The 12,301-nt window shown below is 39.5% G+C and overlaps 3 protein-coding genes across 4 annotated transcripts; 2 read left to right on the forward strand and 1 right to left on the reverse strand.

Moving 5' to 3' along the window:
* The first annotated feature begins 31 nt into the window (after positions 1 to 31).
* Positions 32 to 4,245, forward strand: LOC111794039 (splicing factor 3B subunit 1-like). Of its 2 annotated transcripts, none has more exons than XM_023676163.1 (2): positions 32 to 140; positions 246 to 4,245. In XM_023676163.1, the coding sequence occupies exon 2, from the start codon at positions 302 to 304 to the stop codon at positions 4,088 to 4,090; it is 3,789 nt and encodes a 1,262-aa protein (XP_023531931.1). In that variant the 5' UTR covers positions 32 to 140; positions 246 to 301; the 3' UTR covers positions 4,091 to 4,245. The 2 variants fall into 2 exon arrangements, with proteins under 2 accessions (XP_023531931.1, XP_023531922.1); XM_023676154.1 differs by having other exon boundaries at positions 44 to 145.
* Positions 4,246 to 4,830: 585 nt separating this feature from the next.
* LOC111801435 (polyadenylate-binding protein 2-like) lies at positions 4,831 to 9,181 on the forward strand. The gene is made up of 6 exons (XM_023685437.1): positions 4,831 to 4,957; positions 5,091 to 5,193; positions 5,744 to 5,814; positions 8,291 to 8,482; positions 8,578 to 8,708; positions 8,800 to 9,181. Exons 1-6 carry the CDS (start codon positions 4,907 to 4,909, stop codon positions 8,846 to 8,848), a joined length of 597 nt encoding a protein of 198 aa, XP_023541205.1. The 5' UTR covers positions 4,831 to 4,906; the 3' UTR covers positions 8,849 to 9,181.
* Positions 9,182 to 10,066: 885 nt separating this feature from the next.
* Positions 10,067 to 11,543, reverse strand: LOC111801425 (protein EXORDIUM-like 2). The gene has a single exon (XM_023685425.1). The coding sequence runs from the start codon at positions 11,311 to 11,313 to the stop codon at positions 10,396 to 10,398; it is 918 nt and encodes a 305-aa protein (XP_023541193.1). The 5' UTR covers positions 11,314 to 11,543; the 3' UTR covers positions 10,067 to 10,395.
* Between the last annotated feature and the right edge of the window lie 758 nt (positions 11,544 to 12,301).

Genomic DNA, 12,301 nt, shown 5'->3' on the forward strand with positions numbered 1-12,301 from the left:
GTCGTCCGCCACATCTAAAAAACTCCCAAGAGAAGAAGAGGGATTTTGGCGTTCATTTCTTCTCGTCGCGAAGCCCTAAAAATATATCCGATTTTTTTGAATTTCATTGCAGAGAGGAAGGTTTCGCAACTTTGATTCAGGTCAGGTCAGTTCATTGTCCTATCTTCGTGTTCAATCCTTTTCAATTTTTTTTTCATTTTCGGATCTCTACGTTTCCACAATTTTCTTACTGAAATCCTTTATAGTTTATCCACGAAAAACTTCGTCGAATTCCGATTACTGGGTTGAAAGGGGTTAAGTCATGGATTTAGAAATAGCTAAAACCCAGGAGGAGCGGAAGAAGATGGAGCAGCAGTTGGCTTCTCTCAATTCAGTGACCTTCGATACTGATCTTTATGGTGATAATGATAAAGCGGGTTATGTGACCTCCATCCCTGTTAATGAGGATGATGAGAACCTCGAGGCTTTGGACAATGAGGTTGCTCGGAAGTTGGCATCGTATACGGCCCCTAAGTCTCTGTTGAAGGAGATGCCTAGAGGTGGCGAAGAAGATGATGATATGGGGTTTAAGAAGCCGCAGAGGATTATTGATAGAGAGGATGATTATAGGAAACGTAGGTTGAATAGGGTTATATCGCCTGAGCGCCACGATGCGTTTGCTGCCGGTGAAAAGACGCCGGACCCGTCTGTTCGGACTTATGCGGAGGTGATGAGAGAAGAGGCGTTGAAGAGGGAGAGGGAGGAGACGTTAAGAGCTATAGCTAAGAAGAAGGAGGAAGAGGAGGCTGCTAAGGCTTCTGGAGAGAAGCCAAAGGAGTCGGCTGCAGCATCTGCAGCGCCTCAGAAGAGGAGGAATCGGTGGGACCAATCGCAGGATGATGGTGGAGCGAAAAAAGCCAAGACCTCGGATTGGGATTTGCCTGATACAACACCTGGAAGGTGGGATGCGACACCAGGCCGAGTGGGGGATGCTACTCCTGGTGTGGGGAGAAGGAATAGGTGGGATGAGACTCCAACTCCAGGGAGGTTGGCTGATTTGGATGCAACTCCAGCAGGTGGTGTTACGCCTGGTGCAACTCCCGCTGGAATGACTTGGGATGCAACTCCAAAACTTGCTGGAATGGCTACACCAACTCCAAAAAGGCAGAGATCACGTTGGGATGAGACCCCCGCAACAATGGGAAGTGCAACTCCAATGGCTGGAGCAACCCCTGCTGCTGCATTTACTCCTGGTGTGACTCCTGTTGGAGGGGTTGAGTTGGCTACCCCAACACCTGGGGCTGTCAATTTGCGTGGTCCAATGACCCCTGAGCAGTATAATTTGATGAGGTGGGAGAGAGATATTGAGGAGAGGAACCGCCCGTTGAGTGATGAAGAACTTGATGCCATGTTTCCACAAGAGGGATATAAGATTCTGGACCCTCCTGCTTCCTATGTGCCAATTCGAACACCTGCAAGGAAGTTGCTCGCCACACCAACACCAATGGGAACTCCCCTTTATGCCATCCCGGAGGAGAATCGTGGCCAGCAGTTTGATGTTCCAAAGGAAGCACCTGGTGGTTTGCCATTCATGAAGCCTGAGGATTACCAATACTTCGGGGCATTGTTGAATGAGGAAGATGAGGAGGGATTGTCTCCAGAAGAACAGAAAGAGCGGAAGATTATGAAGCTCTTGCTCAAGGTTAAGAATGGAACGCCTCCTCAAAGGAAAACGGCTTTAAGACAGCTTACTGATAAAGCTCGTGAGTTTGGTGCAGGCCCATTGTTCAACCGCATTCTGCCACTTCTTATGCAGCCTACTCTGGAGGACCAGGAAAGGCATCTTTTGGTTAAAGTTATTGACAGAGTGCTTTATAAATTGGATGAATTGGTTCGTCCATACGTGCACAAAATTCTTGTTGTGATTGAACCATTGTTGATTGATGAGGATTACTATGCACGTGTAGAAGGTAGAGAAATTATTTCCAATCTTAGTAAAGCTGCTGGTTTGGCTACTATGATTGCTGCAATGCGTCCAGATATTGACAACATTGATGAATATGTTAGGAATACCACTGCAAGGGCTTTTAGTGTTGTTGCTTCTGCCCTTGGAATTCCTGCCCTTCTTCCATTTTTGAAAGCTGTGTGTCAGAGTAAAAAATCATGGCAAGCACGTCATACTGGAATTAAGATTGTTCAGCAGATTGCTATTCTTATTGGTTGTGCTGTCCTACCTCATCTTAGGTCTCTTGTAGAAATTATAGAACATGGTCTCAATGACGAAAACCAGAAGGTGAGAACAATTACTGCTTTGTCTCTAGCTGCACTTGCTGAGGCTGCAGCCCCATATGGTATTGAAAGCTTTGACTCGGTATTGAAGCCGCTGTGGAAGGGTATTAGGTCGCACCGTGGTAAGGTGTTGGCTGCATTCTTGAAGGCAATTGGTTTTATTATTCCCTTGATGGATGCACTGTATGCTTGCTATTATACAAAGGAAGTGATGTACATTCTGATTCGTGAGTTCCAATCACCAGATGAAGAAATGAAGAAAATTGTTCTCAAAGTGGTCAAGCAGTGTGTGAGCACTGAGGGAGTAGAGGCCGATTATATCCGTAACGATATTCTCCCGGAGTTCTTTAGGAACTTCTGGGTTCGTAGAATGGCTTTAGATCGAAGGAATTACAAACAACTTGTGGACACAACTGTTGAGATAGCAAATAAAGTAGGTGTTGCTGATATCGTAGGTCGAGTTGTTGAAGATCTCAAGGATGAAAGTGAACCTTATAGAAGAATGGTTATGGAAACGATAGAAAAAGTTGTCGCAAACTTGGGTGCGTCCGATATTGATGCTCGATTAGAAGAGCTGTTGATTGATGGGATTCTTTATGCCTTCCAAGAGCAGACCAGCGATGATGCTAATGTGATGCTTAATGGGTTTGGCGCAGTTGTCAATTCTCTTGGGCAGAGAGTAAAGCCATATCTTCCCCAAATTTGTGGTACCATAAAGTGGCGATTGAATAACAAGAGTGCAAAGGTGAGGCAGCAGGCTGCTGATCTTATTTCAAGGATTGCAGTTGTCATGAAGCAGTGCCAAGAAGAACAACTCATGGGCCATCTTGGAGTCGTCTTGTACGAGTATTTGGGAGAAGAATATCCAGAAGTTCTGGGTTCGATTCTGGGAGCTCTCAAGGCTATTGTGAATGTTATTGGTATGACGAAGATGACACCTCCGATCAAAGATTTGCTTCCCAGATTAACACCAATTTTGAAGAACAGACATGAGAAAGTGCAAGAGAACTGCATTGATCTTGTTGGTCGTATTGCTGATCGTGGTGCCGAGTTTGTTCCAGCTAGAGAATGGATGAGGATCTGCTTTGAGTTGCTTGAGATGCTCAAAGCTCACAAGAAGGGTATCCGTCGAGCTACGGTTAACACTTTCGGGTATATTGCTAAAGCCATTGGACCACAAGATGTTTTAGCAACTTTGTTGAACAATCTAAAAGTGCAGGAGCGTCAGAATCGTGTTTGCACGACTGTCGCAATTGCTATAGTTGCAGAAACCTGTTCGCCTTTCACAGTTCTGCCTGCTCTAATGAACGAGTATCGTGTGCCTGAGCTTAATGTGCAAAATGGTGTGTTGAAGTCTCTCTCTTTCCTTTTCGAGTACATCGGCGAAATGGGAAAGGATTATATCTATGCAGTGACGCCATTGCTCGAGGACGCTCTAATGGATCGAGACTTGGTACACAGACAAACCGCAGCCTCTGCTGTGAAACACATGGCTCTAGGAGTTGCTGGTTTAGGTTGTGAGGATGCGTTAGTCCACTTGCTGAACTACGTATGGCCGAACATATTTGAAACATCGCCACACGTGATAAACGCCGTTATGGAAGCCATCGAAGGAATGCGGGTGGCATTGGGCGCAGCTGTTGTGCTGAACTACTGCCTGCAGGGGCTTTTCCACCCGGCTCGGAAAGTCCGAGAAGTATACTGGAAAATCTATAACTCACTGTACATTGGTGGTCAGGATACTCTTGTTGCAGCTTATCCAGCATTAGAGGATGGAGACAACAATGTGTACAGCCGACCGGAACTGGTGATGTTCATCTGATGTTCATGTTCATGTTCATGTTGTTGAGCGTTTTGGGTTCTTAGCTGTTCTTCCCAGAAGGTTTTGTTTCCATTGCCATGTGATATTAATACAGTTATGAACATCATATCCTTTGCTTGTTCCAACGCTGCTTAACTAAAATGTTTTTTTTTTAATCTTGTATTGTATTTAGATTTAAGTACGAAAATTTAAGTTAATCACTCGATATGTCCATTTAACCTGTGAGGTGATAAATTGAGTCATGAGCCTAAACGGGATAGAGACGAAATTATATTCTTTGTCTCTATCTGACCCTGTTGAGTTAACATTTAAACACATATTTCTGTATCTCTTTATCTAGTTAGTAAATAAATATATTATTATTTTTAAATGTCAAATATGAAATTTGAGTTTTTAAAAATTTAACGCTTATAAGATATTATTTGATTCATTATGATATTTTATATTTTTATAAAATTATATATTAAAAGAACTTTGAAATGAATATTTTTTTAAAAAATATATATTATATTGAAATTTTTGTAAAAATAAATATAGAATTTCACCCAAAAAAAACCCGCCTTAAACACTTCCATTTATGAAGTAAAAAAAAAAAGAGTAAAGGAAAATGTTAAAATAATGATTTTAAGTTGGAAAATAAATATAATGAAATTAACTCGGATTTTTATTTTGTACTTATTAATTTAAAAAATAAAAAGGAAAATGGAAAATAGGAGCCGGTTTTAACCCGAAGTTACTGCAACTCACTTAGCGTGAAAGAGGAGAGGGAGGGATAAACTCAGAAAGACGAAGGGGCGGAGGGACGGAGGAGAATCCATGGAGCACGAGGACTTCGACATGATTGGCTCGGACCTCAACGATACGGTGGTTCGTTTTTCCTTTTCAATCCTTTTTCTCTTTTATTTCGATTCTTATTCATCAATTCTTGACTACTTTCACCCTACTATAAACCCTAATTCCTTTCTTTTCTCTTGCTTTGTGCCTTGTAATCGGCTTTCAGGAGTTGGACGACATGACGAAACGGTTGAAAGAGATGGAAAGTGAAGCTGCTGCCCTACGTGAGATGCAGGCCAAGGTCGAGAAGGAGATGAGTTCTCTACAAGGTTGGTTTCTGCTCTTCTTCGCTTTTGTGAGGTTCTTTTTGTGTTTTTGTGAAGCCTGTCCGGTGTGTGCTTATTTAAGATTGTCTTTCTTTTATCCTTTTTAGTGAATACTGAATTAGTAAGTCGAGTTTTGTGCTGGAATTGGTATTTCTTTGATCCTGAAGGTCGTCTTTTGATCGGATGCGAACTGAAAATGTTTAGGAAATGCCTAATCTCGGAAGAACTAGGTGCATTTGGATTTTGTATTGGAGCGATGCAGTAACTGAGCAACCGGATTTTGGACTATCCACTATTTAGAGATGATTAGTTTTCATCTTGGTCACAGTGGTAGTTTCTAATTAAGAGAAGTTGGCTAGTGTACTGATTTTTGTTCTTTGAGAAAAATACCAACTTTGGAATTGAGATCAGAATCTTAGTCATGTCAATAATGGAGATTTTATTCTGTGTTGATTATCCAGTACATGTTTTTTTACCTAAATACATACGCTTACTTGAAAAGTTCAAATTTGTCTGTTATCGTCAAATATTTCACCACTTTTTGTTTCACTAGATCCAGCAAGTTCTGCTGCAAGTCAAGCAAACAGGGAGGAAGTGGATGCACGGTCAGTGTTTGTTGGCAATGTACGTTCTCTTTATCCCTGACTAACATTATTATTTTTTTCATATTAATGCTGTTGTGTCGCTTGCTTTGTCACTCATACTACATAATTAGTTGAATTTTGATTTATGGGTGAAGGGATTCTTTTTGTCCATGTTAAATTCTTGAACAATATCAGCTTTGTTTCTGTTAGAGACTTAGCTCACCTAAAGAGGAAGGCTATACATTTCCATTTAATGACAAACTAACTGATTCTTATGTCTTCACAATGTATGACATTGGGGGGCCTCTTTTGGTTTTTTGTATGGGGTGTAGCTAGTTCGTATAGAGGGCTGGATTCCAGTTATTCTTTCTTTCATGAAGTCAAGTCATGTGCGGTTAATTTCAATTTGTGATTGGAATGCAGCCATCAATTTATAAACTCTAGTAGCTTATGGAGGGAAACACATGAATGCCATTAATTTAACCCTTCCCTCCATTTTCTTAGTTGTTTCATTGTTTGAAATACTTTAACATTATTTTTTACACTACCTCATATTGTTACACAATTTGTTAGTTCTAACATTTTAAGTCGTTATGATGGGGAAGCTTAGACTTGTTCTTCTTTTAGAGAAGGTACCTACAGAAAACTATGTTCTTTGTTTAACAATTAAAAGAGTTTTTTGAGCTTGGTTTTCTTTGAGTCCGTTTATTTAATTCTTGCACTTCAACTAACTGACCTTCATTCCTTGGGGGTCTGTTCATTCCCAGTAGGGTCATTAAGGTTTATTGAATTTCAGTTAGCCATGAGTTTTTGTTTATTTTGGTACATATCATTCATGTCTCTGGAAGAGGTAGGATGATGCCTTCCATTTTGAGGATGTTGATCCGTTGGTTGCAAGCAGTACTATTTTAGTGATGTTAGGAGGGATCATTGTATTATTATCTATCGCTCTTCCTTTTAAGAGCTTTGAGACCCATAACTACTTATGTTCCATGGGACATTTTCTTTAGAGATTATTGCTATAAACTCAATTCAGAGAGTTTCTATTTAAGTTCTATAGACGACCCATTCCTGCACTGTGCTTGAAATTTTTAGCATGCTGGTGTTTCTAGCCTCATTTGACTCCTGTGTTTGACTGCAATTACAGGCTAGGCTTACTTCATCAGGTTTTCTGATTACCAATTGCTGAAGTTGGAAATTCTCTGATATGTTATAAAATACCTATCTATATTTTAAAAAAAGTGTCTTGTCCTAAAAAAAAGAGTAGATAAAAAAAAAAAGTGATAAATTCCAGGTGTAAAATTTTCAAGAGGGTAGAAGTTCGGTTGAATCCTTTGAAAAGAGAGTGTGGGAAAATGTTGAGATGAGTTAACCAGAAGAAAAGATATACCTAAATGTCTTGTAGTTCGTCGCGCCTTGTTGGCTGATTGGGTGGGCTGGGATTCTGTCAATATAACATGTCTCAAGTTCGAGGCCATGTGGGTAATGTGGAAAGGGGATTGGTAAAAAAAGAAGAGAGCAAACTCACTAGAATAAGGGTATGCTCGACTATGGATAAAGTCAGCAGAAGTTTTACTGGTTTGCTTGATTGAACTGGAATGAGGAGAGGACTCGACAAGTGTTGAAGGGAAGTTATGTGCATTCATAACTAAGGAGGACTAGCTATGGCGCTAAGGTATGTTATTGTCTTGTGTTGAAGCCAGCATTGGTGACTACTGTTCCAGTTTTGTTTAAGTGATTTACAATCTATGGTGAGGGCCTCCAAATATCTCTCATTATGCTGTCTCCCCCCCTTAATCCATCAAGGAAAGGAAAAATGCAAAAGTAGGGAAGCTTTTATGTTTCTATGTCTACTTTTGGGAATTACTCACTTTTTCCTTGTAATTAGCCCACGCAGTCAATTTTAACTTTAAAGCTTTCGAATAGGTTATGAAATTAATACCTTAGTATGAAATCAGAAAAATGGTAAGTAATTAACCAATACATTGTCATTGTCGTGTGATGAACACACATTCTATTATAATCACGTGTCAAAAAAATTATTAGTCATCCAGGATTTACAAGAACGAATATGAAGGAATTAGAGTTACATGGTGGTTGCTTGTCCTCTTGTGAATGGGCGAATTGGAATTATTAGGGGACCTATTGTTATGAATGATTGGAACCCAACTTGGTTCTTTACAGGGTTGACGTGTATGATATGTACTGACTATCATTCATTTCAGTGAATATTTGATATTTTTATGTGAAGAAGATAGCTGAGAGATTGTGTAGAACTTGTGACAACAGACTTGCTGCTTATATTTCAATTAATAACTTGATTTCCTGAAGAAAATTTCTCCATACAGTAATTATGAATATGTGTGCTGTATTTTATTGATTAAAAAATATTAGTGAGATTTACTTTATATTAATATTTATATAAAATAAGTAAACTAATAGAAATTGACTATGCAAGCCCTTTTTTGTTGCTTTTTTCGTGATATGATAAATGTTTTGAGCTTCAATTGGAACAGGTTGACTACTCATGTACCCCAGAAGAAGTACAGCAACATTTCCAGACATGTGGAACTGTAAACAGAATTACTATTCGCACAGATAAGTTTGGGCAGCCGAAGGGTTACGCGTATGTTGAATTCCTTGAGCCCGAAGCTGTTCAAGAGGCTCTTCTTCTGAATGAATCAGAACTACATGGTCGACAGCTGAAGGTTAACTTAATAAATTACTTGATAGTGTTAGTTTAAGATTCTCCTACTGATTTTTTAGGCACATTGTTGGACAAAACTGAATTTATATGTTGTAGGTAACTGCCAAGAGGACAAACATACCTGGGATGAAGCAGTATCGTCCACGCCGACCCAACTCATTTATGGGTGCTCAATCCAGGAGCCCATATGTTGCTGCTCCTTATTTCTTCGCACCATACGGATATGGGTATGATTATTCAATACAAATTTCCCAAGCTCACCGTGTGAATCTTTAACTCTCTTCCTTGTCATTTAGCATAGTTCTCTACCTGTTGCAGGAAAGTTCCGAGGTTCAGAATGCCAACGCGTTACGGCCCCTACTATTGAATGCTAATTTTGTTTAAGACATTGTTGAATTAGAGATATCACACTTAAATGTCTGCATGCCCTTTTCTTTATTTATTATGATGGAAATTGATGTTTGGATAAAATCGAAATGGAGTGTGAGCTAGCACGATGCAGGTTCAATCACTAGAACAAAGCTCTACCATGCGCAGCCATTACTATGTAAAGAAAAAGGCTTCTCTGGACTTGCTGCAGGTAAGCTTTTAAGATTTAAATATTCACCTTGGAATTGTGCATCGAGTTTGAAGATAACGATGCAACACAATGCATACTAAACAGTTTATATATTTGGTGCTTGCTACTATTTTTATTTAATTCTGTGTCGAGATTTATTGACTTTTGTTTGCCCTATCTGCTCCGTCAGTTATGAAGTTCGTTCTTGTTTGAAGAACAATAATCGAGGGATCGAACCGGTGAGTAATCCACCCAAGTGTCATTTTTCGATTGGTTGTTTTCTCTGAATTAGTTTACTTAAAGTTTTTATTTGGCTCCCTTATGATCCTATTTCATTTCCTTCCGGCTTATGTAATGTAATAGTAATTTTTTTATTAAATTATTTATTTTATAAAAAGAAGAAAAAAGAAAAAAAATAAATAAAGCTTGAAGGGTCCCCTTTTCCCATCCCTGGGCTTTCCCTGGCCTTCATTTAATTTTTGGTTAATCGTAAAAAGCCATTCTTGTGTATTTTAGGGGATATCTTAAGATAAACATAATATTCCTAAAATATTATATTTCTACTATAAAGGTTATCTAAATTTTTAATCACTATAGTAATTTATGTTATATATAATAACAAATATATTTATAATAATTTATGTAATCTCAATATGTATAGATAATTGTATATTTGAATTAATGTTACCTGGTTGTTCTTGTTTTTGATAAATAGTTGCTTGTTTACTTACAATTTCTATGTTTTTTTTTATTTTTTTTGTGTATAAATTAATTAAACATTCGTCAAATTCTAAAAATAAATGTAAATTTATAGAAACAATTTTTTTTTATTTTTAGTTTTTAAAACATTGTTTGGATTTTGGTTAATTTATATGGCAGAGTTTTATTTAATTAAGAAACGTAATTAAAAGGTCTTTTAAATTAGAGACATAATTTAAACACAATTATTCCATAACCTGTTTTATCACATATTTAATGTTAGCCTTAAAATTAGATATATATATTCCCTTCTTTTTTCTCCTCTATTCCCATCATTACTTTATTCCCATTACCAAACACCCCCAAATCCTCCACATTTGGGAAAATAACAAATGCAAAAATGTAACCTAATGATTATAGCTTTTTTCCCTTTATTTAATTTTTTTCTCCTTTTCATTTAAATAAAGTCTACATTATTTATTTATTTATTTCCTTCCTCCTCCCATTTTTATCCCCTCCGTTTTCCAAACAGAAAATTACACGTCAGCACCCGAAACGACAGCGTTTTATCCGTCTCCCCAACCATACGGCAAGCAAACCCATTTTCCTGGATTACATTTTTGTACTCTCTGGCCACGTATCCTCCATCAGCCACGTCACACCAGAGTCTTGCACGTAGACGTCTGAGGGTCCCACATCGCCGGAAGAAGAAACTTCCGTCCATTAGCACCGTAGGCATTGAAACTAGCTCCTGTGACCTTGTCGACCAGAACCTGACCCGGATAACCCGGGTACGCTCCGGACCCGAACAGCCCAGTGCAGGCTGATACTGCCTCCAGCGGCGCCGTCGGCGGGCCCTGGAAGTAACCGTCGTTGAAAGGATTTGTCACAGTACCGGCTAGGACGGTGGCCAAATTGATGATTATCCCGTCGATACCAACGTCACCGTTTGGGGCGATCAACGGCGGCGTCTGAGGGCCATAAATGGGCTGATGAAACGGCCAAGCACAGTACCCAGGGCACTGAGTTTCTGAGTTTCCGACCCACACATAAGCGGTTCGAGCCCTGCTCCGACCCACATGAACCCATCCATGCGTGCCACACCGACTCCGGCAGAACCCATCAACGGCAACATCCTTGGCCGTTAGCACCACGTTCACCGAATTCAACTGATTCACCTTCCCCACCAATGCCCGAAGATGCAGGTCCTTCAAATACTTCCCCAAAGTGTAATCCTCATCAAGAATCTGCTTCCCGACGACGAGATTCGACGACCCACCCTTGTATTTCTCCGTCGTCTTCCACCAGAGATCCGCCGATGGCGCCGGCGCTTGAGAATAGCGCAAAGATTGAATGAAATCGACAATTACAGAGCGCTGCGAGGGTGTAAATTGGCCGTACCAGATCAAATTGACGGTGATATCCCCTTTCAAAAGAGCCCCCTTGTGGTATTCAAGTACCAGCGGCTGTTCCTCTACCAGCGCCGCGAGTTTCCGACCAAGACCACGGTCGGCGGCGACAGAGAGGGAAAACAGAGTGAAACAGAGAAGGGCAAGATGGAAAATAGAAGCCATGAGTGAGGGTAAAGTTGGAACAAGGAAATAGACTTTTGGAATTTGGAGCTTTGTGAGTGTTTGGTTTCGAGTTTAGGGGGGAATGTAATGGTGTGAGTTATTTATAGGACAAGAATTTTGGATATGAACAAAGGAGACAGCTGTCTGAGTACGACACGTGGAGGTGTTGAATTGGTCTGTGAGGTTAGTCCAAAACTTGATTACAGGCTGTGACGGGAGATTTTCCGGTGCGTGAGCCTCACGTGCCTTCCAAATCCCGTTACCGAATCTGACGTGGCGTCGGACGTGGTGGTGATACGACCCCTCCACTTCCCTCTTGTGCCTCAGCAATTCGCCCACGTGCCTTCTTCACTTATTCTTTATTTGCCTTACAATTCTTTTTTTTGTTTTTTGTTTTTTTTTTCTATATTTCTTGGCTTTTTATTTTTCAAAATGTTTTTGGTATGTTATAAAATAAACTCGTCTCATAAATTTATAATTTTCATATTTTTTTTAATCTAATTTCAAATTTGATGATAAAATTGAGACTCTGGCATCCGAATTGCAGCTTGGAGAAGCGTCCTCAGTAACAGATTGGACACAAGTCTCCTAGAAGAGGGTGCAGAGAGAATGAGAGCTCCCTCGTATCCGAACCCTCTCGCATCACGAAGTGCTATTAGTGAGTTGGGTTGTTTGGGATTGTAACCTAAATGGGGACAGAAAATTTTATCCAATGCTAAATATGAGCGAGAGACCAATAGTATTGCAAGTAAAAAGATGAAATGACTTTGAAAATAGAGTCAAATAGTGCTTGAAATTATTAGGAGAATGGGATCGTAAAGTTTACATATATATATATATATATATATATTTTTTTTTTTTTTTTGAAATTATAAACTATTTATTTAGGTTTAATACAACTTTATTTTCTTAAAATTCAATAAAAAAAAGTAATATTTTTAAATTTAGGAGAATGGGGAGAAGTGGGAATGGGTAGGTGGGGGAAGGT

The sequence above is a fragment of the Cucurbita pepo genome, chromosome LG01, assembly GCF_002806865.2.
Source record: "Cucurbita pepo subsp. pepo cultivar mu-cu-16 chromosome LG01, ASM280686v2, whole genome shotgun sequence".
In the NCBI taxonomy this organism is placed as follows: domain Eukaryota; kingdom Viridiplantae; phylum Streptophyta; class Magnoliopsida; order Cucurbitales; family Cucurbitaceae; genus Cucurbita; species Cucurbita pepo.